The 26,436-nt window shown below is 40.4% G+C and overlaps 1 protein-coding gene across 12 annotated transcripts in view; it reads left to right on the forward strand.

Annotated features, from left to right (window-relative positions):
- LOC128702953 (KICSTOR complex protein kaptin) overlaps nucleotides 1-26,436 on the forward strand; it is a 112,450-nt gene that overhangs the window by 32,506 nt on the left and 53,508 nt on the right. For 6 of the 12 annotated variants that reach the window (XM_053797433.2, XM_053797441.2, XM_053797437.1 and 3 more), the window contains exons 3-6: nucleotides 1,798-1,891; nucleotides 2,645-2,711; nucleotides 18,231-18,313; nucleotides 21,364-21,534. In XM_053797433.2, coding sequence (XP_053653408.1) covers nucleotides 1,798-1,891; nucleotides 2,645-2,711; nucleotides 18,231-18,313; nucleotides 21,364-21,534 — 415 coding nt within the window. The remainder of the gene's footprint in view (nucleotides 1-1,797; nucleotides 1,892-2,644; nucleotides 2,712-18,230; nucleotides 18,314-21,363; nucleotides 21,535-26,436) is intronic. The other 6 variants (XM_053797434.2, XM_053797445.2, XM_053797442.1 and 3 more) reach the window with 1 other exon arrangement.

The raw sequence follows: 26,436 nt of genomic DNA on the forward strand, positions 1-26,436 counted from the left end.
ACTCATGGAACTCCGTGTTCATCAAGAATTGCAAGAAGCCCCTATCGCGTGCCTTCAGCATTTTATGGAGAGGAAGCATGGACACAGGAGTCATCCCACACACACTAAAAACAACAGACATAGTCCCACTCCACAGAGGTGGCAGTAAAGCAGTTGCAAAGAACTACAGACCGATAGCACTAACATCCCATATCATAAAAATTTTTGAGAGGGTCCTAAAAAGCAAGATCACCAACCACCTAGATTCCCATCAGTTACACAACCCAGGGCAACACGGGTTTAGAGCAGGTCACTCCTGCCTGTCCTTAGTTACTGGACGACTATGACAAGGTCCTGGATGCTGTAGAGGATAAACAAAATACAGATGTAGTATACACAGACTTTGCAAAAGCTTTCGACAAGTGTGACCATGGTGTAATAGCACACAAAATGAGTGGTAAAGGAATAATGGGAAAAGTTGGTAGATGGATCTACAACTTCCTGACAAATAGAACACAAAGAGTAATAGTAAACAGAGTAAAGTCCCAGCAGCCATGGTAAAAAGCTCTGTTCCACAAGGCACAGTACTCGCTCCCATTCTATTCCTCATCCTCATTTCTGACATAGACAGAGATGTCAGCCATAGTTCCGTGTCTTCCTTTGCGGATGACACCTGGATTACCATGGCAGTGACCTCCATCAAAGACACCGCGAGACTTCAAGCGGACATCAACCAAATCTTCGAATGGGCCACTCAAAACAATATGAAGTTCAACGAGGAGAAATTTCAACTACTCAGATATGGAAAACTTGAAGAAATTAAAAATGTGTCAGGGTATGCGACAAATTTTAACCATACAATAGAGCGGAAAAGTAATGTGAAGGACCTGGGAGTGATAATGTCAGAGGATCTTGCCTTCAAAGACCACAACAATATTTCTACCTCATCCACTAGGAAAATGATAGGATGGATAATGAGAACCTTCAAAACTAGGGATGCCAAGCCCATGATGATTCTCTTCAAATTGCCTGTGCTCTCTAGGCTGGAATACTGCTGTACACTAACGGCCCCCTTCAAGGCTGGCGACATTGCAGACCTGGAGAGTGTACAAAGAACTTTCACGGCACACATAAGTATGATAAGGCACCTAAATTATTTGGAACGGTTGAAGGTTATTGATCTGTATTCTCTGGAACGCAGGTGAGATACATGATAATATACTTGGAAGGTCCTGGAGGGATTGGTACCAAACCTGCACACGAAAATCACTCCCTATGAAAGCAAAAGACTCGGCAGGAGATACAACATTCCCCCGATGAAAAGCAGGGGCACCACAAGTATACTGAGAGACAACACAATAAGTGTCCGGGGCCCAAGACTGTTCAGTTGCCTCCCAGCATACATAAGGGGGATTACCAATAGACCCCTGGCTGTCTTCAATAAGGCACTTGACAGGCACCTAAAGTCAGTACCCGACCAACTGGACTGTGGTTTTACGCCAGCTTACATGCAGCCAGCAGTAACAGCCTGGTTGATCAGACCCTGATCCACCATGATGCCTGGTCTCAGACCAGGCTGTGGGGGCCTTGACCCCTGAAACCCTCTCCAGGTAAACTCCAGGTACCCTACCAAACTCATCCACCAACCTCTACAACTTCTCTTCAGAATAGATGTGTTGTGTGAGTATTATGCAAAAAAAAAAAAATGGCTTGGAGAAATTAGAGGTCAGTATAGTAATATGAAAGGTACAGTTCAGAGAGCAGAATTATATATGCAGGATATATGCTGTAATATGCACATTTAATTTTTCTTCCAAGCAGTCTTCCGTCACAAGGAAACATATATACTCTCACACCTCTTACGGATGCTAAAGGATTCACTAAAATTCTTGTGGCTTCTCTCCAACGAAAGGTAAGAGTATAATGAATTAGTCTTATTTAGTAATGTTTTAATTTTCAGTATACTTTTCTTGTCATATTTATAAGTCTACTCTATATAGCCTCTACTCTATTATAGCCTTGATATTGTGTATTGTATATAATTTTAATATTTTAATTTTAAATTGTTTCAAAATGAGGCTTTTATAAATTCAGAAGTGTCTGCTGTTTTTAGCCTTAGATTGAATTGGAAATATTTTTATTCATGGAGCATGTCTCCATTTAGGGCTATAATTAAAAATAATCTTATCTCCCAAACTTAACTAAACCAACTCTATACTATGCCTGTAATCATTCGACCAGTTTGAAACTACTCAAATAATCCCTATTAACTCAAGACCACTGAATGTATTTGTATTTGTAAGTCACTTGCTGTCCCTATTCACCTAGCAGTAAGTAGGTACCTTGGTGTTAGCACCAACAGGTGAGGGTTGCATCCTGGGGACAAAATTAACCTAATGTGCCCAGAATGCTCTGCATAGCCAGGGGCTTTGTATGTAGTATGTCATTAATGTCAGCTATGATCTGTATAAGTTGTATCAAGTACTTGTAGAAATAATTATTATTGTATTATTATTATTATTATTATTATTATTATTATTATTATTATTATTATTATTATTATTATAACCAGGCAACTGGAGTTATGTTATCTGGACTCATTAACAGATATGGCTAGGATACGTACTTATAATTACTCATCACTTTTTTGCACTCTTTATTTCAGGTATACTGTTTAGAATTCACCAGTGGGAGACCATGCATGAGGGAAGTCCCATTCACATATATACCTGGTAAGTTACTGTGTTATGTAGAGTTCATATTTTTGCTTTGTTTTTGGCATTATCAAATATTTATAACATCAGTTAATATTGTGTATTGTTCCAGACACTGTATTGTGCCTTTGTGTTCTTTAATTAATATTGTTATTAGTTGTACTAGATTTTTATAGAAAATAATAATTATAATAATAATAATTGTGGTAGGGGACCTGAATGCTAAAGTAGGAGAAACCTTTAGAGAGGGTGTGGTAGGTAAGTTTGGGGTGCCAGGTGTAAATGATAATGGGAGCCCTTTGATTGAACTTTGTATAGAAAGGGGTTTAGTTATAGGTAATACATATTTTAAGAAAAAGAGGATAAGTAAGTATACACGATATGATGTAGGGCGAAATGACAGTAGTTTGTTGGATTATGTATTGGTAGATAAAAGACTGTTGAGTAGACTTCAGGATGTACATGTTTATAGAGGGGCCACAGATATATCAGATCACTTTCTAGTTGTAGCTACACTGAGAGTAAAAGGTAGATGGGATACAAGGAGAATAGAAGCATCAGGGAAGAGAGAGGTGAAGGTTTATAAACTAAAAGAGGAGGCAGTTAGGGTAAGATATAAACAGCTATTGGAGGATAGATGGGCTAATGAGAGCATAGGCAATGGGGTCGAAGAGGTATGGGCTAGGTTTAAAAATGTAGTGTTAGAGTGTTCAGCAGAAGTTTGTGGTTACAGGAAAGTGGGTGCAGGAGGGAAGAGGAGCGATTGGTGGAATGATGATGTAAAGAGAGTAGTAAGGGAGAAAAAGTTAGCATATGAGAAGTTTTTACAAAGTAGAAGTGATGCAAGGAGGGAAGAGTATATGGAGAAAAAGAGAGAAGTTAAGAGAGTGGTGAAGCAATGTAAAAAGAGAGCAAATGAGAGAGTGGGTGAGATGTTATCAACAAATTTTGTTGAAAATAAGAAAAAGTTTTGGAGTGAGATTAACAAGTTAAGAAAGCCTAGAGAACAAATGGATTTGTCAGTTAAAAATAGGAGAGGAGAGTTATTAAATGGAGAGTTAGAGGTATTGGGAAGATGGAGGGAATATTTTGAGGAATTGTTAAATGTTGATGAAGATAGGGAAGCTGTGATTTCGTGTATAGGGCAAGGAGGAATAACATCTTGTAGGAGTGAGGAAGAGCCAGTTGTGAGTGTGGGGGAAGTTCGTGAGGCAGTAGGTAAAATGAAAGGGGGTAAGGCAGCCGGGATTGATGGGATAAAGATAGAAATGTTAAAAGCAGGTGGGGATATAGTTTTGGAGTGGTTGGTGCAATTATTTAATAAATGTATGGAAGAGGGTAAGGTACCTAGGGATTGGCAGAGAGCATGCATAGTTCCTTTGTATAAAGGCAAAGGGGATAAAAGAGAGTGCAAAAATTATAGGGGGATAAGTCTGTTGAGTGTACCTGGTAAGGTGTATGGTAGAGTTATAATTGAAAGAATTAAGAGTAAGACGGAGAATAGGATAGCAGATGAACAAGGAGGCTTTAGGAAAGGTAGGGGGTGTGTGGACCAGGTGTTTACAGTGAAACATATAAGTGAACAGTATTTAGATAAGGCTAAAGAGGTCTTTGTGGCATTTATGGATTTGGAAAAGGCGTATGACAGGGTGGATAGGGGGGCAATGTGGCAGATGTTGCAAGTGTATGGTGTAGGAGGTAGGTTACTGAAAGCAGTGAAGAGTTTTTACGAGGATAGTGAGGCTCAAGTTAGAGTATGTAGGAAAGAGGGAAATTTTTTCCCAGTAAAGGTAGGCCTTAGACAAGGATGTGTGATGTCACCGTGGTTGTTTAATATATTTATAGATGGGGTTGTAAGAGAAGTAAATGCGAGGGTCTTGGCAAGAGGCGTGGAGTTAAAAGATAAAGAATCACACACAAAATGGGAGTTGTCACAGCTGCTCTTTGCTGATGACACTGTGCTCTTGGGAGATTCTGAAGAGAAGTTGCAGAGATTGGTGGATGAATTTGGTAGGGTGTGCAAAAGAAGAAAATTAAAGGTGAATACAGGAAAGAGTAAGGTTATGAGGATAACAAAAAGATTAGGTGATGAAAGATTGAATATCAGATTGGAGGGAGAGAGTATGGAGGAGGTGAACGTATTCAGATATTTGGGAGTGGACGTGTCAGCGGATGGGTCTATGAAAGATGAGGTGAATCATAGAATTGATGAGGGAAAAAGAGTGAGTGGTGCACTTAGGAGTCTGTGGAGACAAAGAACTTTGTCCTTGGAGGCAAAGAGAGGAATGTATGAGAGTATAGTTTTACCAACGCTCTTATATGGGTGTGAAGCGTGGGTGATGAATGTTGCAGCGAGGAGAAGGCTGGAGGCAGTGGAGATGTCATGTCTGAGGGCAATGTGTGGTGTGAATATAATGCAGAGAATTCGTAGTTTGGAAGTTAGGAGGAGGTGCGGGATTACCAAAACTGTTGTCCAGAGGGCTGAGGAAGGGTTGTTGAGGTGGTTCGGACATGTAGAGAGAATGGAGCGAAACAGAATGACTTCAAGAGTGTATCAGTCTGTAGTGGAAGGAAGGCGGGGTAGGGGTCGGCCTAGGAAGGGTTGGAGGGAGGGGGTAAAGGAGGTTTTGTGTGCGAGGGGCTTGGACTTCCAGCAGGCATGCGTGAGCGTGTTTGATAGGAGTGAATGGAGACAAATGGTTTTTAATACTTGACGTGCTGTTGGAGTGTGAGCAAAGTAACATTTATGAAGGGATTCAGGGAAACCGGCAGGCCGGACTTGAGTCCTGGAGATGGGAAGTACAGTGCCTGCACTCTGAAGGAGGGGTGTTAATGTTGCAGTTTAAAAACTGTAGTGTAAAGCACCCTTCTGGCAAGACAGTGATGGAGTGAATGATGGTGAAATTTTTTCTTTTTCGGGCCACCCTGCCTTGGTGGGAATCGGCCAGTGTGATAATAATAATAAAAATAATAATAATATAATAATAATGTAGAGAGGATGGCAAAAGATAGGATTATGAAGAGGGGTATATAAATCTGGGGTGAAAGGTAGGAGGGGCAGGGGTCATCCCAGGAATGGGTGGAGGTAGAAGGGGGCGTAAAGGCGGTTTTGAGTTTTAACCCTTTCAGGGTCGAGAGGCCCTCTCCTAAACTCGTTCTCAGGGTCGAAAATTTTTTGGAAAGAAAAATTATTTTTTCTCATGAAATGATAATCTTTTCCCGATCACAATAACACTAAAAGTATGAAATTTGATGGAAAACTTACGGAGTTATGCTCTCGCGAAGTTAGCGGTCTCGACGATGTTTACGCATCAGCGATTTCGCCCATTTGGAGCCCTATTTTTGGACAATTCCAGTGTACTAGTCAACAGAATTCATAACTGTTCGCTAGAACTCCATTTTCTCTATTGAATGAGTACAAGAAACCACCTATTTACCGATTTCAGCTATCCAATATAGTGGTCAGAAATTGGCAATTTTGCCAATTTCACACAAATTTCTAAGATGCCAATTTCTAAATAGGGTCCCGAATAAACAAGACAGACATTCCTGGCACTAAAATAACATTTTCTCTGTTCATTAGTCACATCCCTAGGCCCCTTTTACATCTCTTTTGCTTTCCACTTTGAATTTTTTTCTCACAAAAAATAGAAGATTTACTGTTATGCAGACTACTGTATTAGTGTAGAAATGGCATAAATAATATCAGTGCACTTGTGAAAGAATATTAGACTCACCAGTTGACATGTATTGGACGCTTGCCATGATTTGTTTACTTTTGATCTTTGGTAAAAATCGAACATTTCTGCTATTTTGGGCTCAATTTCAAGGTACTTTTCATTGTGAAACCAATCAAAATCATCTCTATTTCTGTAATACGTATTCCATTCTATAAAATGAGATCAGGAAAACTAGAATACAACCATAAATAGCATACGAAAATACACTGCAAAGTCGCTGTTTTAAACCAAAAACATGGTCAGAGTTCTTTTTTTTTTTCCCATTATGCACTGTGTGCTGCAGGATTTTTTTTATACTGTGCACACTGACCACATAGACCCATTTTTTCATATGTAGGCCTACCAGCTTTCTCTCGCTAGATTTGGAGGCGCTAGAATTTACGCGTACTAGTACAGTGGACCCCCGGTTAACGATATTTTTTCACTCCAGAAGTATGTTCAGGTACCAGTACTGACCGAATTTGTTCCCATAAGGAATATTGTGAAGTAGATTAGTCCATTTCAGACCCCCAAACATACACGTACAAACGCACTTACATAAATACACTTACATAATTGGTCGCATTCGAAGGTGATCGTTATGCGGGGGTCCACTGTATGTCAATAACCCTGGCGCGTAAGCCGTACTAGTATGTCGGAAACCCTGAAAGGGTTAAGGGCTTGAGCATCCAGCAGGCTTGTGTGAGCATGTTACACACAAGGTAATGGAGGCAGGTACTAATCATTACTGAACGTGCTGTTGAAGTGTGGACAAGGTAATACAAAGGGATTCAGGGAAAACAGACTTAAATCCTGGAGGGGATATAATCCTGCCTTCTGAAGGAGAGATGAGGATGTTGAATGTAATGTAAATACTCTACTGGGGATGTTATTGGTTATATTCTTATTTAATACTATGGAAAGAGAGATGTGAAGGAAGATTTAACCCTTTGAGGGTCGACAGGCCCTCTCCGAAACTCGTTCTCAGGGTCGGCCAAATTTAAAAAAAAAAAATTATTTTCTCTTATGAAAAGATAGAGAATCTTTTCCCGATCATAAAGACACCAAAAGTTTGAAATTTGATAGAAAACTTACGGAATTATGCTCTCGCAAAGTTAGCGGTCTCGGCGATGTTTACGCATCGGCGATTTTGCCCACTTTGAGCCCCATTTTCGGCCAATTTCACTGTACTAGTCGACAAAAAACATGAATATTTCGCTAGAACTCCATTTTTTCTATCGAATGGGTGCAAGAAACCACTCATTTATGAAATTCAACTATCCAGTACAGTGGTCAGAATTTAGCAATTTTGCCAATTTCACACAAATTTCAAAAGATGCCAATTTCCGAATAGGGTCCAGAATAAACAAGAAAGACATTCCTGGCACTAAAATGACATTTCCTCTAGTCATTAGTCACGTCTCAAGGCCCCTCTTATATTCTTTTGCTTTCCACTTTGAATTTTTATTTTCACAAAAAATATAAGATTTACTGTTATGCAGACTACTGCATTAGTGTAAAAATGGTATAAATATTATTGGTGCACTTGTGAAAGAATATTAGACTCACCAGTTGACGTGTATTGCACGCTTGGCACGATTTGTTTACTTTTGAAGTTTGGTAAAAATCGAACATTTCTGCTACTTTGAGCTCAATTTCAAGGCACCTTTCTTTGTAAAATCAGTCAAAATCATCTCAATTACTGTAATATGTCTTCCATTCTATAAAATGAGACCAAGAAAACTAGAATGCAACAATAAATTCCATACGAAAATACACTGCAAAGTCGCTGATTTATTAAAAAAAAATGGTCAAAGTTTTTTTTTTCTCATTATGCACTGTGTGCTGCAGGATTTTTTTTAGACTGTGCACACTGACCACACAGACCCATTCTTTCATATGAAGGCCTACCAGCTTTCTCCCACTAGATTTGAGGCCGCTAGAATTTATGAGTACTAGTACGTCAAAAACCCCTACGCGTAAGACGTACTAGTATGACGAAAACCCTCAAAGGGTTAAAGTTGGTAATGAAATCTGAAATAAAAAGGAAAGTACAGAGGACCCCCGACATTCGAAGGCATCGACATTCGATAAATCCGACATTCGATGCATTTTAACGCAAAAATTTTGCCTCAACATTCGATGGAAAACCCGACATTCGATACGATTCGTACGAGACATGTCCACGTGTGGCCTGAACTGCACCGTGTGTGCTAGTGTTTACAAGCCAGCCAGTGAGTGCGCATCTAAGGATACATTCGGTACATTCCATATTATCCATTTTATCACTGTTTTCGGTGCTTGTTTCTGCAAAATAAGTAACCATGGGCCAAGAAAGCTTCTAGTGCCAACCCTTTGAGAAAAAAGGTGCTAATGACTATTGAAATGAAGAAAGAGATAATTGCAAAGTACAAAAGTGGAGTGCGTGTGTCGGAGTGCATGATGATTTGGTAAAGAAATTGCCTGCAACTAGTGGTGATGTGAGTGAATTTAAGGCCAGCAAAGGTTGGTTTGAAAGATTTAAGAATCGTAGTGGCATACACAGTGTGGTAAGGCATGGTGAGGCTGCCAGTTCAAGTCCTAATGGAAGGGGATTCCCCTTCTAAACACTAACAGATCTTTATTTAAGGTAAGTGTCAATTATTCTATTGTTATTAATCTATTGTTATTGTTGTTATTGTAATTATTCTATTGCATTAAACTTAATATTTCATGTGGTAATTTTTTTTTTCATACTTTTGCGTGTCTTCCACAGATTAATTTGATTTCCATTATTTCTTATGGGGAAAATTAATTCGACTTTCGATATTTTCGACATTCGATAGCTCTCAGGAACGGATTAATATCGAATGTCGAGGGTCCACTGTACTACAAAGTCCCTTCTTCTTTCCTGACTGACTTGAAAACTTTCCTGACTGACTGACTGACTTGAAAAGTTTCCTAATTGACTTGAAAACTTCCCTGACTGACTGACTTGAAAACTTTCTTAATTGACTTGAAAACTTTCCTGCCTGACTTGAAAACTTTCCTGCCTGACTTGAAAACCTTCCTAATTGACTTGAAAACTTTAATACCTGACCCCTTCAGGGAAGGTACATACCTTGAATCTGGTGAAAGATTCTTGATCCAAAGAATTGAAGCTACTTTCCCCTTGGATTAAGCTCCGAATACTTACCATTCCCCATGTGCTTATGATCCCTCACAGGTTTATTGCATCCCCATGAACTATTGTAATAATTTTTTTTTTAACATATCAGTTATCTCCCACCAAGGCAGGATGACTTGAAAAGGAAGAAAAACATTTTTCTTCTTTTTACACTTAGAAGTTAAGGAGACGTACCAAGACGTCATAGCACTCACAGAAACGAAACTCACGGGAAAGATAGAGGGAGGGAGGAGGAGTTGCACTGCTCATCAAAAACCAGTGGGGATGAGGAAATGGAAGGAATGGACAGAATGGGTGAAAGGGACTACAAAATAGGAACAATTCAGTCTGGAGGCCCTAAGGTGGTAATTGCAGTAATGTACAACCTGCCACAAAACAGCAGGAGGCCAAGAGAAGAATATGAAGAGAACAACAGAACAATGGTGGACACACTAACTGAAGTGGTCAGAAGAGCTCACATGAGTAGAGCAAAGTTACTAGTTATGGGTGATTTCAGTCACAAGGAGATTGACTGGGAAACCCTGGAGCCTCATGAGGGACCAGAAACATGGAGAGCCAAGATGATGGAGGTAGTACAGTGGACCCCCGCATAACGATGGCATCACATAGCGATTATTTCGCATACCGCTTACTTTAATTGCAAAAATTTTGCCTCACATACCGCTTAAAAACCCGCTTACCGATTTTCGTCCGAGACGCGTCCAATGTGCGGCCTGAGCCACGCTCACATGTTCCGCCGGTGGCATTGTTTACCAGCCAGCCTCCGCGGTAACATCCAAGCATACAATCGGAATATTTCGTATTATTACAGTGTTTTCGGTGCTTTTTCTGGAAAATAAGTGACCATGGGCCCCAAGAAAGCTTCTAGTGCCAACCCTACAGCAATACCTGGAGAGAGAGATAAGGGTGAGAATTACAATAGAGATGAAGAAAAAGATCATTGATAAGTATGAAAGTGGAGTGCATGTCTCCGAGCTGGCCAGGTTGTATAATAAACCCCAATCAACCATCGCTACTATTGGTGGTACAGCTGCTGCTGCTGCTGTACTGTCAGCTGCTGCTGCTGCTGCTGCACTGTCAGCTGCTGCTGCTGCTGTAGCACCGTTGTTGGTGTGGCTTATTGAGAATACCAAGAAACAATTAACCCCAGAGGATTTGCCACCCAGGATAACCCAAAAAAGTCAGTGTCATCGAAGACTGTCTAACTTATTTCCATTGGGGTCCTTAATCTTGTCTCCCAGGATGCAACCCACACAAGTCGACTAACACCCAGGTGAACAGGGAAAAATGCCTGGAACTAGTGCTCATATTGGTGAATTTAAAGCCAGCAAAGGTTGGTTTGAGAGATTTAAGAATCGTAGTGGCATACACAGTGTGATAAGGCCTGTTCTGGAAGAAAATGCCAAACAGGACCTACAGTACTCAGGAGGAAAAGGCACTCCCAGGACACAGTGTCTCATCAGTCATTGCTGCATCTTCAATAAAGGTAAGTGTCATTTATTCATTTAGTAGACTAGTACATGCACAATATATACTGTGCATGTACTACTCTACTATTGTGCATGTATCCTTCTCTTTGTGTGTGGGAAAATGTATATTTCATGTGGTAAAAATTTTTTTTTCATACTTTTGGGTGTCTTGCACGGATTAATTTTATTTCCATTATTTCTTATGGGGAAAATTCATTCACATAACGATTATTTCGCATAACAATTACCCCTCTTGCACGGATTAAAATCGTTAACCGGGGGTCCACTGTACTGGAAAACCTCATGCATCAACATGCTAGGGATACTACCAGAGAGAGAGAGAGAGAGGAGAGGATGAACCAGCATATTCACCTTGAGTAGTTCAGACATCGAGGATATAGCACATGAAAGGCCCCTCAGAGCTAATGATCGCGTGGTTCTGAGCTTTGAATATACTTAGTTGAGTTACAAGCGGAGAGGGATGCAGGAGTAGTATGGGAGAGGCCAAACTACAAAAGAGGGGACTACACAGGCATGAGAAATTTCCTGCAAGAGATTCGGTGGGAAAGAGAATTGGTGGGAAAATCAGTAAATGAAATGATGGACTATGTGGCAACAAAATGCAAGGAGGCAGAGGAGAGGTTTGTTCCCAAGAGCAACAGAAATAATGGGAAGAAGAGAACAAGTCCTTGGTTCACCCAAAGGTGTAGAGAGGCAAAAACTAAGTGCACTAGAATATGGAAAAAGCATAGAAGACAAAGGACCCAGAAAAATAAAGAAATTAGTCAAAGAGCCAGAAATTAATATGCACAGATAAGGAGGGAGACCCAGTGAAAATCCGAAAACGACATAGCATCGAAAGCCAAGTCTGATCCAAAGCTGTTGTATAGCCACATCAGCAGGTGTGGCATGCAAAGAGTATGTAACCTTTATTCAGCACATGTACACACCCTCATTGAAAGGCTATCTCCCCCAACCAGCGAACCAAGTACTAAGGGTTGATGATGGGGGCCCCGTCGTTCAACCAGTACCCAGGTTCCATCCAATGAGAAGATGGTTTTGACAAATCGCAGAGGTGATGTGGGTACCACTCACCTGTCTGCCCATGTCATTCCCATTCTAGAGCTGGTTGAAGCATGGTCTGCTCTCTAGTGGCTTCTATTCTGCCTTGCTTACCGTGGAGTGCACTAATACCTATTGTTGTACATAGTGTATATAGTGTACATACTTCTGTTCTAAACTGGTGAAGGATAATACAAGTCAAAAGTTTTTCTACTGTGTTTATTTTGCTCCCTTTACACCAAGGATAACAGGCCTTTGGGACTCCTGGGTTGTAATATGGGGGCCTGTACAGGAGCTGGAGCTGGACGTAGAGCACGGGTTGAGCCTAGGGTGATGCTGGAAGCAGGAACATTGTGTAGCTTGCTGTTTGGCATTGCATTAGCTTTGCCAACGCTTTACAAACTTTGCATGTCAATTGCTTTGCTATGGTCAGCCTTGCTATTCTATGATCGTTCAACAGCTCGCTACTAGCTTGTTCGGTGTGCTCGCTTCGCTACGGTCAATCTTGTGTGAAGATTTTGCAGTCAGCTTTGCTATTGTGTATCTACCTTGCAAGCGTATGTGCGTATTCTGCAGTTGTATTGTGCATAGCTAAGCATATCCTGCAAATAACGTGTTGGGTACAAGTATTCTGTAGTCGTACTCTGCATAGCTAAGTGTGTTCTGCAAATAACATGTTATGTTGGGGTATTCTGCAATCATACTGTGAATAGCAAATAACTTATACATTGGGGTATGCCACCTAGACGAGTCAGACGTCTGGTGTCGGCATATACTTTATTTAACTTACCAAAATTGTCCCTACAGCGTTGTTGGCAAATTGCTCGTTCCATTGGCATTGATTACGAACTCACTCTCACAGCTGCACAACTGCGTTCACTGATCACCGACAAACTTCGGGAAGAGGAGATGGCACATCAGACTCCTCCCTCTATGGGAGCCAGGAATAAAACCCCAATGTTCTCGCAGGAGGAAAATGATACATCAACGGAGTAAAATCGTTAGTCCCGTGCAACAGGGTTGTTTGAAAGCGAATCAGCTGCATTGGCACTTGAGTTGGCGAAAATCAATCTTGAGCAGACTAGGGAACAGAGGGCATTTGCCAAGGAAGAGTTTGATAGGGAAAAAGAAAGAAGGCAGTTTTTGCAACTTGTAAATGACTTTAGTTTACAGAAAGCAGTACAGCTTGTTCCCCACTTCAATGAGACCGAACCAGAACAATTTTCCGAAGCTTTCGAAAATCAGGCTCGAGCCTTGAGGTGGCTGGAACAGCATTGGGCGTTGTTGGTTCACACAGCATTGTTTGGTAAGGCACAGGAATTACGTCAGTGTTCAATGACACTGATTTTTCCGATTTAAAGTAGTGAAGACCACAGTTTTGGGAGTATATACATGTATCCCAGCTAAGTACAGAAAGTTGTTTAAATTAGACAGGCGACAGCTTGGTCAATATCTGGTTGATTTTGTGAGACAGCAGACCAAAGCTTTTACCAGTTGGTATAAAGCAAGTGGTGTTGCTACCTTCGATGATCTCGTGCAGCTTATTCTGGTTGACATCCTGCTGGAGTCTGTGGGACCAGAGGTTAGAGTCTTTCTGCAGGATCGTGACTCCACTGCATTGGAGGCAGCCAGGTTGGCTGATACCTTTGAAACTAACCGCTCCTTGTCCGAGCGGTCCCATATCTCTTTTCAACAGCCTGGCATGAGCAAAGATCGTCAACCTTGGAGGATGAAGTGCCAGCCGGAGGGAGAACATCTACGACAACAGTCAAGGACCAGGTAATCAGGCTGAGAAAGAAGGACGGGGATTCACAAGAAACAACTGAGAATTATGTGAGGAGCTCAAGATGAAATTTAAAGAAGTATTTACACTGGAGACAGGAAGGACTCCAGAAAGTTGGAATAGTGGGGTACACCAGAAAGGGATACACTAACAAGTGCTGGACGAAATACACACAACCGAGGAGGAGGTGAAAATGCTGCTAAGTAAACTAAATACCTCAAAGACGGTGGGAGCTGACAACATCTCTCCATGGGTCCTTGGAGAGGGAGCAGAGAATTCGTGTGTGCCACTAACAACAATTTTTTAACATATCCATTGAAACTGGGCAACTACCTGAGGTGTGGAAGATGGCAAAGGTAGTCCCAATTTTTAAGAAAGGTGATAGACATAAGGCATTAAACTACAAATCAGTGTCACTGACATGTGTAGTATGCAAAGTCATGGAGAAGATTATCAGGGAGTGGTGGAGCACCTAGAAAGGATTAAGCATATACACGACACCCAGCACAGTTTCAGGGAAGAGAAATCTTGTGTCACAAACTTACTGGAGCTTTATGACAGGGTAACAAAAGTAAGACAAAAGAGAGAGGAGTGGGTAGATTGCATTTTCTTGGACTGCAAGAAGGCTTTCGGCACAGTTCCTCACAAGAGATTAGTGCAAAAGCTAGAGGATCAGGCATGCATAACAGGAAAGACACTGCAATGGATCAAAGAATACCTGACAGGGAGGCAACAAGAAGTCATGGTACATGATGAGGTGTCAGAGTGGGTGACTGTGATGGGTGGGGCTCCACAAGGACCAGTCCTATGACCAGTGCTGTTTTTGGTATATGTGAATGACATGATGGAAGGGATAGACTCAGAAGTGACCCTGTTTGCAGATGATATGAAGTTAATGAGGAGAAATAAATTGGATGAGGATCAGACAGGACTACAGAGAGACCTGGACAGGCTGCAAGCCTGGTCCAGGAAGTGGCTCCTTGAATTTAACCCCACCAAATACAAAGTCATGAAGATTGGGAAAGGGCAAAAAAGACAGCAGGCAGAGTACAGTATAGGCTAGGTGGCCAAAGACTGCAAACCTCACTCAAGGAAAAGGATCTTGGGGTGAGTATAATACCGAGCATATCTCCTGAGGCACACATCAACCAGATAACTACTGCAGTGTATGGGCACCTGGCAAACCTAAGAATAGCATTCTGATACCTCAATAAGGAATCGTTCGAGACTCTGTACACCGTGTACATCAGGCCCATATTGGAGTATGCAGCACCAGTTTGGAACCCACACCTGTTCAAGTACATCAAGAAATTAGAGAAAGTGCAAGGGTTTGCAACAAGACTAGTCCCAGAGCTAAGGGAGCTAAGGTTAAGGGATATCAGACAGGTTCTTCCAGAGATGGAACACAGAAACAAGTGGTCACAATTGGAAGCTGAAGACTCAGATGAGTCAAAGGGATGTTAGGAAGTATTTCTTCAGTCATAGAGTTGTCAAGAAGTGGAACAGTCTGGAAAGTGATGTAGTGGAGGCAGGAATCATACATAGCGTTAAGACGAGATTTGATAAAACTCATGGAGCAGGGAGAGAAAGGGTCTAGTAGTGATCAGTGAAGAGATGAGGGCCAGGAGCTAGACTCGACCCCTGCAACCACAAATAGGTGAGTACAGGAGAAGGGGTTACTAGCCCCTTGCTCCCAGCATTTTAGTTGCCTCTTATGACACACACATGGCTCATGGAGGAAGAATTAAAAAATAATCTATATCCTGCCTAATTTTTTGCCACTGTTGGCTTAACTAGAAACAAGGTACCTCAGGGTTGCTTTATAGATCATCCTGGAAGAAAATCTTCAATCTGAGCCTCTTATGTTACATCTAGCAAGTTTTTGATCATACAGTATGCTGTAGTTAACAATATCAACCAATTGAAGTACTGTATTTGCTTACCAGAAGCTGGGATAATTTTTCACAAGTTAGTTATGACGTCAGGCATGTAGGGACATGGTGTGTCTCATATGTGAGGTCACATGGACATCTGATGCCTTTACTGTGTTGCAAACCCATCTCATTGTACAGCATTTCATCATGTGTTTAGTCAGCCTCTTCAGGTATTATCAGTTTTTTACTAGTTATAAATGAACTTCTAAGTAGTTTTCCATCTCTTATACCATCAACTGCCTAAACATTTTATACAGCCTTTTTTTTTTTTACTGTTAATCTACAGTGCTAGTCATGGTATTATGCTGCCCCTCCCCCACACACATACCAAAACACAAACACATACCATGAAAAATAACAAAAAAAGGCACAATACCGTGACTGGAACGATACACAAATAACCCGCACATAGAAGAGAGGAGCTTACGATGACGTTTCGGTCCATATGTATATTTGCACACTTACTGAGGTTTTAATACTTGGTGCTGCATCCTTTACACTTAATCACGTCCCTCGGCTGTATAAAAAGAGTTTGGGGAGGTACACTATATTATTCCATGCCTCATGTAGAGCAGCCTCCAGCCGCGGGATGGAACTGATATCCTTGCCCAGTAAACTTCGTTTCACTATTGGCCAGAGGTTCTCAGTAGAGTTTAGGTCTGGGGAATTGCCTGGCCAGTCATTAAAGAACCTCACTTCACAGTCCTTAAGCCACTGAACTACAGATTTGGCGGCATGACACGGTGCACCGTCCTGCATAAAAGCCATAGCCCCACACTTGTCAAACGCCTCAGGTAAATTGTCACACAATAACTCCAGGTAATTATACTGGTTCATATACTGGTTTTTGGGAAGCACAATGAGTTCACCAACACTCTGAGCACAGAAAGACCCCCAAACCATGAGCAAGTCTGGGTGTTTGGTGGTCTCACAGGTGTAGCATGGGTCTAGCGGGTCACTACCTCTGGGCCGATACACATGTCCCCCATGGTTACAGCTGACAGTGAAGGTTACTTCATCACTTAAGACCACTGTTGAGGATTCCAGTGAAGATGTTTCTTTGTATAATCCAGTCTGTTGCTTCTGTGGCTTGGAGAGGATTGGTTTCTTAACCTGGCAGTAACTACTGTAGTCCAGTTCTGACACACGTCTGTTACCAGTTCTGACAGACACCTCTGAGAGAAGATGTGGGTTCTTTTCTTTCAGTTCTTTAGAAGTTATCTTAGGTGTACTCTTTGACTACTTCTTTAACACAGTTAAGGCACAAACAGATGTCTTCTTCGAGGGGCCAGGCCAAGGTTTGGCAGAAGGTAACTAGACACCACCACCAGCCTTGAAACGCTGCACCCAGTTCCTCACTGAATGCTCACACACACCAACATTCTCCACTCTTTCGTTCATCTGTTGCCCAGTTTTGTGAAGCCCTATGATTTGAACTATAGTTTCAGGTGTTAAAGACTTCCTTTTACCCATAATCAAACATGTATAGCCCTAAAACCAAAGGGAACACCTGACAAAAGAGGGGGCAGATGAGAGACAAAAGTGCAACACTTCCTCTCACCACAGCAGCCACTTGAGCACTGAGGAGTCACTGGAGTGTGGTGGCAGGCTGTGACATCATGCTAACGGCTGCTACCCGGCATAACGCACTGACGAAAAGAATCCCCTGTATGGTAGGCCTTTGATTTTCGTCACGGCATTATGCTGGGGCGCTCACCTGGCATAATACCGTGACTAGCACTGTACGAACTCTAGCTAGAGTTTGTCACGGCCACGCTAGCTGGAGATTCGTCTGTAAAAATTTGCATTTGTGGTCACAGTGGTGCCTGTGCTAACCTTCCTATGGTGTAGAAATATACCTAGTTGGATGAATCTTACTGTGTCTAGCTGGTCTAGTGGCTAACGCGACAGGCTGGAGTTTTGAGACTCTATGACCACGGGTTCAATCCCGGCCGGGGGTATGGTTTGTTTGCAACCGTGTCATTACGATTTCTTGAGTAAAAGGAGAACATGAATTTATAGGGAAGGTTGCACCTCTCACCGTGCAGGGAGTAGGGTGTGTCAGGTGAACAAATGGGAGGACAGGTCAAGTAGTGGAAGGACAGGTCAAGTAGTGAGTGAGATGACAGGTCCTATAGTGAAGCTTAAAATTTGGATATGAAGTTGCTTTGTGCTATGTAATTCTTGATCTTGTGCTGGTATTCTGTATTAGGTTGGGCACTGGTGTGTACCTCTTGGGGGCAAATTTTGAAATGACGTTGATCCTAATATAAATCTTGAATGTGCAGTGTTAACCAGAGTGTGTGAGAATTGTCTTAGACATTATATTAAGAGATGCAGGTAATACCACTACAGTAACAGTGCCCTACTGGTTTATACTGTATTTTAATTTATTCTTTTACAGGTGGAGCTGAAATCATATCCATTGATGCTGTAAACAGATCTGTCATTCAAGAGGACTTCATTATAGGAATTACAATTATCAAGGTAAGTTATTTACATGTAATAAGTTATGTTTACATGTAATATTGTGCAAGCACTATTTATATACACATGGACTAGTACTGTATATTTCTGTGATGGGAGGCCTTGGATGATCCAGTATGTAACTTCACTTAAACTAATACACCCCCTTTCCTTTGAACCACTGTAAAGTCCACCACATGCTTAACATTCAAGATATTGTGTTATCAGGTTGCTGCTTCCCACACTAAAGTTTTATTCATAAAAACTCCTTATTTACTTTAATTACAGCAAATCACAGGAAGCTTCATATAGGGCAGTATTTACCTACTGGGCTTGTAACACAAATGCTGATTGTATGCCTGAAGTAAACTTTGCTCACACTCCAATGTCAATAAATAAATCAGTCAATCAGTATTTATTTCCACATGCTACATTGTTTGTGAAAAATTGGATGACATTTCATCACTCACACGGAAAGCCCCATAGTTGTGTAGAACGTTTCGGGCAAGCTTAAACCTAACTTACATAACACCTTTCGTATACAGCATCAGAATTACAGTAGAAAGATTCTGACAGTGGAATAGAACAATACAGCTAATCTCTAGAGAATGCACATTGAAAAATCTTGGTACAGTACAATTTAAATCACTTGTGCTCCTACATTTTGAATGGACAGTGGAAGGATATCTGATACTATACTCATGGAAAATATTTGAGGGTCAGGTTCCAGTTCTGCACATAACCATAATAACTTCAGTTACTGAAGTGAGAGATACAAAAGGAAGTGTAGAATAAATCCAATAAAAGTCAGGTTGCTGTAGGCACAATTAGAGAACACTGTCAACATCCAAGATCCAAGACCTCAACATACTACCAGCAAATTTACAAAATAGTGCTAGAAGGAGGGTACAAGTTTTAAATAGAAAACTGGACTATTTCTTGCAACAAGTGCCACATCAGCCAGATTGTGATAGATAAGTAGGCTGGCAGGTCATGTCAGCAACAGCCTGGTTGATCAGACAGTCAATATGAAATTCAGGCTGGGCTACAAAGATTGAACTCATGAAACTGGTCACAGGTATATCACAGATCATTGTCCTCCACTCTCCCAAAATCCATTCCCTAACTCCATGTTAAGTGTAACCAGATGGCTTTATCTGGCTTTAAAATTGCATCATAAACATTAATTTGAACAATCGAATATCAATTGAACTACAGTGTACTGTATACCATTGGCTCATGCTCTGGGTATGATTTACTTTCCACTGGGGAATCCGGCCTGCCAGTGACAATGTCTTTATCTGCTGAGCATCCCTCACCTGATGCCGGTATATAAACATCAAGCTTCATAGCTGTGCTTCAGATTCTTCAAGATCATGGTGCTCTTCACTTCCAAGGCTGAGGGACTGATTACATCATCTTTTGTAGATAGTTCTATAGTCTCCCCATTACATCCTTGAATTTGTATTGATAAAGCCAATGGATGGCAAAACATCTACAAATGTTAAGATGCCCAGATGTTGCACATGTGTCTGATTCATCATCATCATACTTACGTAAAGCTTTTGATACAGTTGACCATAACTTGCTCCACATAAAATTGTCGCACTATGGTATAAGAGGGCACTCCCTCAACTACCTAAAGTCGTACCTCAGCAACAGAAACCAATATGTGTACACAAATGGAGCAAACTCTTCTGCATAGCCAATTACAGTTGGTGTCCCACAGGGAAGTGTCCTTGGCCCTCTTCTCTTTCTCATATACATAAATGACCTACCAAATGCATCGCAACTACTCAAACCAACACTATTTGCAAATGACACTACATACATCTTCTCTCACCCAAGCCCAGTCATGCTAGCCAATACTGTGAATACCGAATTACAGAAAATATCTACCTGGATGAGGACTAACAAACTTACTCTAAACATTGACAAAACCTACTTCATTCAGTTTGGTAACAGAGCTACAGATGTCCCTCTTAACACAATGATAAACGGATCACCTATCACAAAGCTCACAGAGGGAAAATTCTTAGGAATCCACCTTGATAATAGACTCAAATTTCAAACACATATACAACAAATTTCCAAGAAAATTTCCAAGACCGTAGGCATACTATCGAAGACACGGTATTATGTTCCACAGTCAGCCCTCCTGGCCCTATATCACTCACTTATTTACCCCTATCTCACCTATGGAATTTGTGCATGGGGCTCAACAACAATAAACCATCTCAGACCACTAATTACCCAACAAAAGGCTGCAGTCAGAATGATAACAAATTCCCACTACAGGCAGCACACTCCACCAATATTCAAAACTCTAAACCTACTCACCATACAAAACATCCATACTTATTACTTCACCTACTACACACATAGAACACTTAACTCGGATATAAACCCTCCCCTGAAACGTCGCCTTACCAACCTCAGCAGAACACATGACCATAACACAAGACACAGATCACTCTTTGATGTTCCTCGTGTCCATCTCACGCTATGCAAAAACTCAATGCACATAAAAGGCCCTAAAATCTGGAATTCATTACCTGTGAATATGAAAGAAACACTGTCTGTATATAAATTCAAGTCTCTTCTCAAAAATCACTTACTCGCCCACAACTAAATAAATACTGAATAATTGTATCTCATAAATTGTATCTCATAAATGTTTCTCATAATTGTATCTCATAAATGTTTAACCTGTGACCCAATCGAACTTTGTTATTTTTTAATTACATTACCTAACAGAATACTCCCTTCTACTGAATGCACAGCAACACAATAAATGACCATATGACCTGTCGTTGTAATACTCAATTGTGCTAAATTGTTATCTGTTTACAATAATGTTTTACCACTGAATATATCATTGCTTAGTTAATCTCAAGTTAATTTTAAGACTGCCCATAATGCTCTGCATACAAGGGGCTTTTGGCATATACACACAATCACTATATTTCTTTGTACAACTATGTATCATGTCCAAATAAAAAATAAATAAATAAATAAATATACTAGTTATTAATTACAATATAGTAAAGTTAGTCAAATTTTCCTTACAGAAAGATGATGTCACTGGACAGCAGAGCCATTTCTTCAATATTTACTCAGACTGGGATCTGAACTGTGACAGTGCATTAGATGTTGTCTCTCAGAACTGTCTGCCTCTGGAACTAGACTTTGTACCCTACCACCTTTATCACACTAAAACAAAGACCAAACATGGATGGGAGGTAAGAGCCCTTAATTTGACATTATGTGAAGAGCTCCTTCCTTCCTTCAGAAGAGCCAGGAACAGCTATGTTAGTATGCAGTAGAAAATTAATTTAGATACATTGACCTTGCATATATCAGAGAAGAATATAGATTAAGCAAATCGGTAGATGGTGTCTCACAGCTCATCATAATCAAATGTGCAACATAACCACAATGAAAAATAGTGAAATTCCAAGCACTTTCATGATTTCTCACATTATCAAGGATAATGTGAGAAATCACAAAACCACTGGGAATTTCACTATTTTTTCAGTGGTTATTTTGCATATTGTGATATCACCTGTTTGCTGTGATCTTATTGCAATATCAAATGTGTCAATAACTAACTAAAAAGAACCTTATCAGTGCTGAAGTAGGGATAGAAAAAAAGCATACCTATGTGAATAAGTACCCACCAAAAAAAAATAGCCAGGACTTCCTTTACTTACCGGGACAAAAACAAACTACATATATATATGTATATCCAGGTCACATTAGCCATTGCTGTATTCAAGATGACAAAAATAGAAATAACTAGGTCATCTAGCAGGCATGATGTACAAAATGTAAAAAAACCTTATTGAATTTCTTACATTTTCTGAAATAGTACTCAGTCATCCACACCATCAACTGCATGAACTCTACTTGAAAACATTAAACATGTATCTTGCAAAAGTTACAAATGTATTTCTAGCATACCTGTTGCATGTGAATCAGTGTCCAACAGTTCCTTGGTAATACTTTTATATGATTATACCTTTATATGTTAGTAAGGTAATATTTTGTGAAGGGATTTACGGAAACCCAGTTAGCTGGACTTGACTCCTGGAGGTGGAAAGTACAGGGCTTGCACTCTAAAGGAGGGGTCTGGAATATTTGCTGTTTAGAGTGACATAATATAAAGTGACATATAATATAAATCTGTAGTGGAAGGAAGTCAGGGTAGGGATTGGCCTTGGAAAGGTTGGAGGAAGGGGGTAAAGGAGGTTTTATGTGTGAGGGGCTTGGACTTCCAGCAAGCGTGCATGAATGTGTTAGATAGGAGAAAGTGGAGACAAATGATTTTTATGACTTTATATGCTGTTGGAGTGTGAGCAAAGTAACATTTGTGAAGGGATTTAGGGAAACTGGCAAGTCTGGGAGGTGGGAAGCACAATGCCTGAGCTCTAAAGGAGGGGTGGTGTTGCAGTTTTTTAACTGTAGTGTAGGCACACCTCTGGAAAGACAGTGATGGAGTGAATGATGATGAAATTGTTTCTTCTGTTTAGGGTCACCATGCCTTGGTAGGAAACGGCTGATGTCTTAATAAAAAATATAAATAAAATATTTACTATCAAATAATTATTATTTTTATTATTGTTTGTGTGGAAGTTTGGGTGAAGAATATACAGTTATTAGTGATAGATCAATGGAATGAATTGCAAGAAAATGTAATAAGCACTGCAACCAGTGAAATTTTTGAAAAAGTATATGATGAAGAGAGTACTGAAGACAGGACACCACCAACATAACTCTGCTCCTGTAGCCACAAATAGGTAATTACATCTGAAATATTTGTTTGTAGTTACAGAAGTCAAGTTATGCTTGTAAGTTAGGTTAGGTAAGATTTGTCATGTTAGGGTAGGCTAGGTTAGGTTAGGTAAGGTAAAGTTTGTCAGGTTAGGTAATATTTGTCAGGAAACAGGACAAGTGTTTCCTGATGCTCCACTGACAGGTCATGTAATGACCCATCAGTGGAGCTTTTGGTCATCTGACCAAGGCCTTCTACTGGCTTACTATTCCACCCCTTCAAAAATTATGGTTATACAGGTCCTCCATCACAAATCCGGCATCATTGGGACCTGTAGTGTGCTGGATTACTGAGTTTGCCGGATTACAGTGGTTAGGTTAGAATACACTTAATAAAATTAACCAACTTGACTTACACAGTTCACTGAACATCGGCAAAAATCAAACATTTCCGCTACTTTGAGCTCAATTTCAAGGTACTTTTTGTCATGAAAGTAATCAAAATCATGTCTATTTTTGTAATATATCTTCCATTCTATCAAATCAGTCCAAAAAAATGAGAATACAACCATAAAAACCATACGAAAATATACTGCAAAGAGGCGGCTAATGGCTGAGAAGTTAACTCCCTTATTTATCGTCCGTCTTTTTTATTTTTGTTGTACGTTAAGAAGCATCTTTCCATCACACATTGCCCAAGTTTCAATGAGATAGCCCAACAAACAACCGAGAAAAAAAAATTACCAAAAATCATATATGGCAAGCCCAAGCCAGGTACTGGAAATAAGTCACTTTGTCTGACTTCTCTGGGTTATCCTAGGTTCTCTATACATACACTGCTATGTATGATAATCTGTGTAACCATATTTGTGTATACCTGAATAAACTTATTTACTTCTAGTCTGTCGACTGAGTACAAGAAACTGCCCATTCACTTATTTCAACTACCCAATAAAGTGGTCAGAAATTGGCAATTTGGCTGATTTCACACAAATTTCAACAGATGCCAATTTCAAAATAGGATCCAGAATAAACAATGCAGACATTCCTGGCACTAAAATAACATTTTCTCTGTTCATTAGTCACGGCTACAGGCCCCTCTTATATTACTCTTGCTTTTCATTTGGAATTTTTATTCACAAAAAAATAGAATATTTACTGTTATGCAGACTGCTGCATTATTGTAATAAATGTATAAATAATGTCAAGTCATTCTTGACTCCATACTGGAATTTGGACTGGCAGGCGGACAGGTATTGGACGGTGACGTCATTTGTTTACCTTTGAGCTTCGCTAAAGAATAGAACATTTTCGCTACTGTGAGCGCAATTTCAAGGTACTTTTCGTCATGAAAGCAATCAAAATCATATCTATTTCTGTAGTATATCTTTCATTCTATCAAATGAGACCGAAAAAATGAGAATACGTATAACCATAACAACCATACAAAAATATACCGCTAAGCGGCCGCTAATGGCTGAGAAGTGAACTCCGCTCTTTATGGTCTGATTTCTTTCATTTTTGGTGTATGTGAAGAAGTATCTTTCCATCATACATTGCCCAAGTTTGAATAAGATAACCCAACAAACAACTGAGAAAATAATAATAATATAATAATAATAATAATAATAATAATAATAATAATAATATCTTTATTTACTACACGTACATGTACAAGGTATACAGGCCTAGCTGACATCAGTGACATACTACTATATAGAAAGCCACTTGTTATGCAGAGTATTTCAAGAAAATTAGGTCAGTGTCCCAGGATAACACCCACACTAGTCGGCTAACACCCAGGTACCCATTTACTGATGGGCAAACATAGACAACAGGTGTAAAGAAACACGCCTAATGTTTCTAACCTGGTTGGGAATCGAATATTTACCAAAAATCATATATGGCTAACCCAAGTCAGGTACTAAAAATAAGCCACATTGACTTTTTTTGGGTTATCCTAGGTTCTCTACACATATGCTGCTATGTGTGATAATCTATATAGAGAAAATAACTTTTGTTTCAGGTTTATGGTGCAGTACGAGTGGATATCACAGTTAGCCCTGTGCTATACTCTGTTTTCTCTAATATAATCCCCAAGACAGGGATAGGAGAATGGTATTTGTATACCATATCCTCTTCATACCTCCGTCGAACTGCTTGGTATTATGCCAAATATTATTCATTCTGGAGTATTTAACATGTTTTATGTTATTTATATTGTTTCTTATGTCATATTAGATCAATTGTGATAGGCAAATAAGCTGTAATGTTGATATTAGCATAATAATAAAGCATATTCTCCTGCTTCATGAGACTGAGCTCATGGCAACCGACAGTGGCTTCAAAGCCACCTTATCTTTAATGGATGATGTACTGTGTAGGTGCTTTACATAATGAGAAGCATTTCTTTTATTCATTGGAAGCATGGCTAGGGCTAAAAGTAAACAGGTTAAAACAATAAATGGAGAAAAAGAAACTGGAATGACTTATGCAGCAATAGCGCCACCAAACAGTACCAGCAGGCCGGTGTGGCAACCCTGGAAATTTAAAATTATGCTAGCCAAAATTAGTGCCAAATAACTGAAGAAACCGAATAAATGATTGCCGGATTTGTGATGGCGGACCTGTAATTTTAACTATTAGCATAATGCTTGTAGTATCCTGTCTTTTGTAATTGCATACATTTTTTATTTTTTTTTTTATTATCACATTGGCTGATTCCCACCAAGGCAGGGTGGCCCGAAAAAGAAAAACTTTCACCATCATTTATTCCTCCATCACTGTCTTGCCAGAAGGGTGCTTTACACTACTACAGTTTTTAAACTGCAACATTAACACCCCTCCTTCAGAGTGCAGGCACTGTACTTCCCATCTCCAGGACTCAAGTCCGGCCTGCCGGTTTCCCTGAACCCCTTCATAAATGTTACTTTGCTCACACTCCAACAGCATGTCAAGTATTAAAAATCATTTGTCTCCATTCACTCCTATCAAACACGCTCACGCATGCCTGCTGGAAGTCCAAGCCCCTCGCACACAAAACCTCCTTTACCCCCTCCCTCCAACCTTTCCTAGGCCGACCCCTACCCCGCCTTCCTTCCACTACAGACTGATACACTCTTGAAGTCACTCTGTTTCGCTCCAGTCTCTCTACATGTCCGAACCACCTCAACAACCCTTCCTCAGCCCTCTGGACAACAGTTTTGGTAATCCCGCACCTCCTCCTAACTTCCAAACTACAAATTCTCTGCATTATATTCACACCACACATTGCCCTCAGACATGACATCTCCACTGCCTCCAGCCTTCTCCTCGCTGCAACATTCATCACCCATGCTTCATACCCATATAAGAGCGTTGGTAAAACTATA

Source organism: Cherax quadricarinatus, chromosome 86 (assembly GCF_038502225.1).
Source record: "Cherax quadricarinatus isolate ZL_2023a chromosome 86, ASM3850222v1, whole genome shotgun sequence".
Taxonomy (NCBI): domain Eukaryota; kingdom Metazoa; phylum Arthropoda; class Malacostraca; order Decapoda; family Parastacidae; genus Cherax; species Cherax quadricarinatus.